General features: G+C 31.8%; 1 protein-coding gene across 1 annotated transcript in view; it reads left to right on the top strand.

Annotated features, from left to right (window-relative positions):
• The window catches only part of LOC111819412 (centrosomal protein of 290 kDa-like), a 4,950-nt gene that overhangs the window by 1,957 nt on the left and 1,010 nt on the right, over positions 1–1,983 (top strand). Inside the window, exon 2 of the mRNA XM_023725869.1 lies at positions 45–134. Within this exon, the coding sequence (XP_023581637.1) occupies positions 45–134 (90 nt within the window). The remainder of the gene's footprint in view (positions 1–44; positions 135–1,983) is intronic.

Raw genomic sequence — 1,983 nt, 5'->3', positions numbered from 1 at the left:
TGCACCAATTTGCAACATTTCTTAAACTGATTATTGCTTTTTAGGTGCAGGAGCTCACAGAACTTTTAAAAGTGAAAAACGAAGAAGATGATCCAGTCATGGTAGCTGTCAGTGCAAAAGTAGAAGAATGGAAGGTGCTTTTCTCAACTGATATAATGGCTTTATTGTTTTGTATTTTGGATGTTTCTTGGTCTTAGTTTTCTTTAAAGATCTTACACTAGTTAATGGCATTTTTATTAGACTTTTTCTTTTTTAGTTTATTATGTATCTTAGGTAGAAAAACTCTTTCTAAGAACTGTGTCATAGTGTAGTCCTCTAGCTCATTTATAATTGAATGAGCCCTTCAACACCAATGAGTAAAACTTTAAACTTTTGATGTCAAAGTCCAAACTATAATTGTCATCTAAAATAGAGGATTCTAAATAAAATTTAATTTTTTTTTTTTTTTACAAAACTCACAGTTATCTGGTATATACTAGTTATATTAGTTCCAGGTTTAATTTTAGTTTTTCTAACTGTACTTTCCATGTCAAATTAATCAAACTTGGTATTCAGTGGTAATGGGAGTAAAAAAGGGAATCTGTCAGAATCATTTGGAAAGCCTTTTCAAAATGCACTTATCTTCTTCCTTACCACTCCAATTCCAACCATGTCTCCTGGCCCTACCGTATTAGAAGCTAGGGTTGTGATGGATGCATATTTTGAAAAACGTTGACAGAGATAGTGGTGAATGTACTACTGAGTTTTTTAAAAGCTATTACTTTTATAGTCATCATTTCTACCTGGGCTTACAAAAATTTTGTTGGCTATTTGAAATTGATTATCATCTGGGAAGCTCAGATAACGTATATTTTAAACAGAAACAGTGACAATAGAAATGAGGCCTATAGAATTAATCAGGGCTTGGCAAACTTTCTGTAAAGAGTCAAAGAGTAAATATTTTAGACTTTATGCCATCTGGTCTGTGTTGCACTACTCAGCTCTGCTGTGATAGCATGAAAGCAGCCGTAGACAACAGATAAGTGAAGTAGAGAGGCTGATTTCCAATAAAATTTTATAGAAATAGTGGCATGTCAGTTTGCCAATCCCTGGAGTAAATAGTTGTGTTTACCATATTTAATTTGGGGGAGGAGGATGGTAGAATGTTAGATTTATTCTTCTGCACTTTCCTTTTTTAAAACAACTTAATATCTTTTAAATTTTTTTATATTAGTACATGTAGTATTGCTTTGTTCTTTTTAGTGTATAATTTTTCTTTGTAGATGTGTATGTTATTTATTTAATTGGTTCCCTATTGATTGACATTTAGAAGGTTTTCAATTTTTGCTATTAGAAATAATCTTTAATGAATATCCTTGTATATTAACTATTTTGCAAATGAATATCTGTAAGATAAATTGCTGCAAGTGTAATTGTGGTGTATATGCAAATGTACTCTTTCAGTTTTTCATTTGTCTTCTGACTTCATGGTATTTTTTTCTATGAGGTATTTCTTTTTATATTGTGTAGTTAATTTTTTTTTTAATGGTTTTTGGCCTTTGTGTCCTAATTAGAAAGGCTTCTGAATGTAAAAATCATTTTCTCATGTTTTCTTATAGTGCTTTCTGGTTTCATTTTTGACATTTAAATCTTTGCAGCATATATAATTCACTTTGGTATATAGGGTGAAATATGGATGCAGTAGGGTAGAATGCTATTTAAAATTGGATATTTTGCCTTTCTGTTTTTATTATGGAAACCCTGGTGGAGTAGTGGTTAAGAGCAATGGCTGCTAACCAGAAGGTCGGCAGTTCGAATCCACCAGGGGTTCCTTGGAAACTCTATGGGGCAGTTCTACTCTGTCCTGTAGGGTTGCTATGAGTCAGAATTGACTCGATGTCAATGAGTTTGGTTTATTCACTTATTTATTTATTATATATATACACAATTCCTATTGAATTTGAGATTATTTCTGGATTCTTTTCTGTTACAACAGTTGATCTG

This window comes from Trichechus manatus, unplaced genomic scaffold (assembly GCF_000243295.1).
Source record: "Trichechus manatus latirostris isolate Lorelei unplaced genomic scaffold, TriManLat1.0 scaffold00545, whole genome shotgun sequence".
NCBI classification, from domain to species: domain Eukaryota; kingdom Metazoa; phylum Chordata; class Mammalia; order Sirenia; family Trichechidae; genus Trichechus; species Trichechus manatus.
The sequence above is the reverse complement of the archived record's forward strand: the minus strand, read 5'-3'. Positions and strand labels throughout refer to the sequence as shown.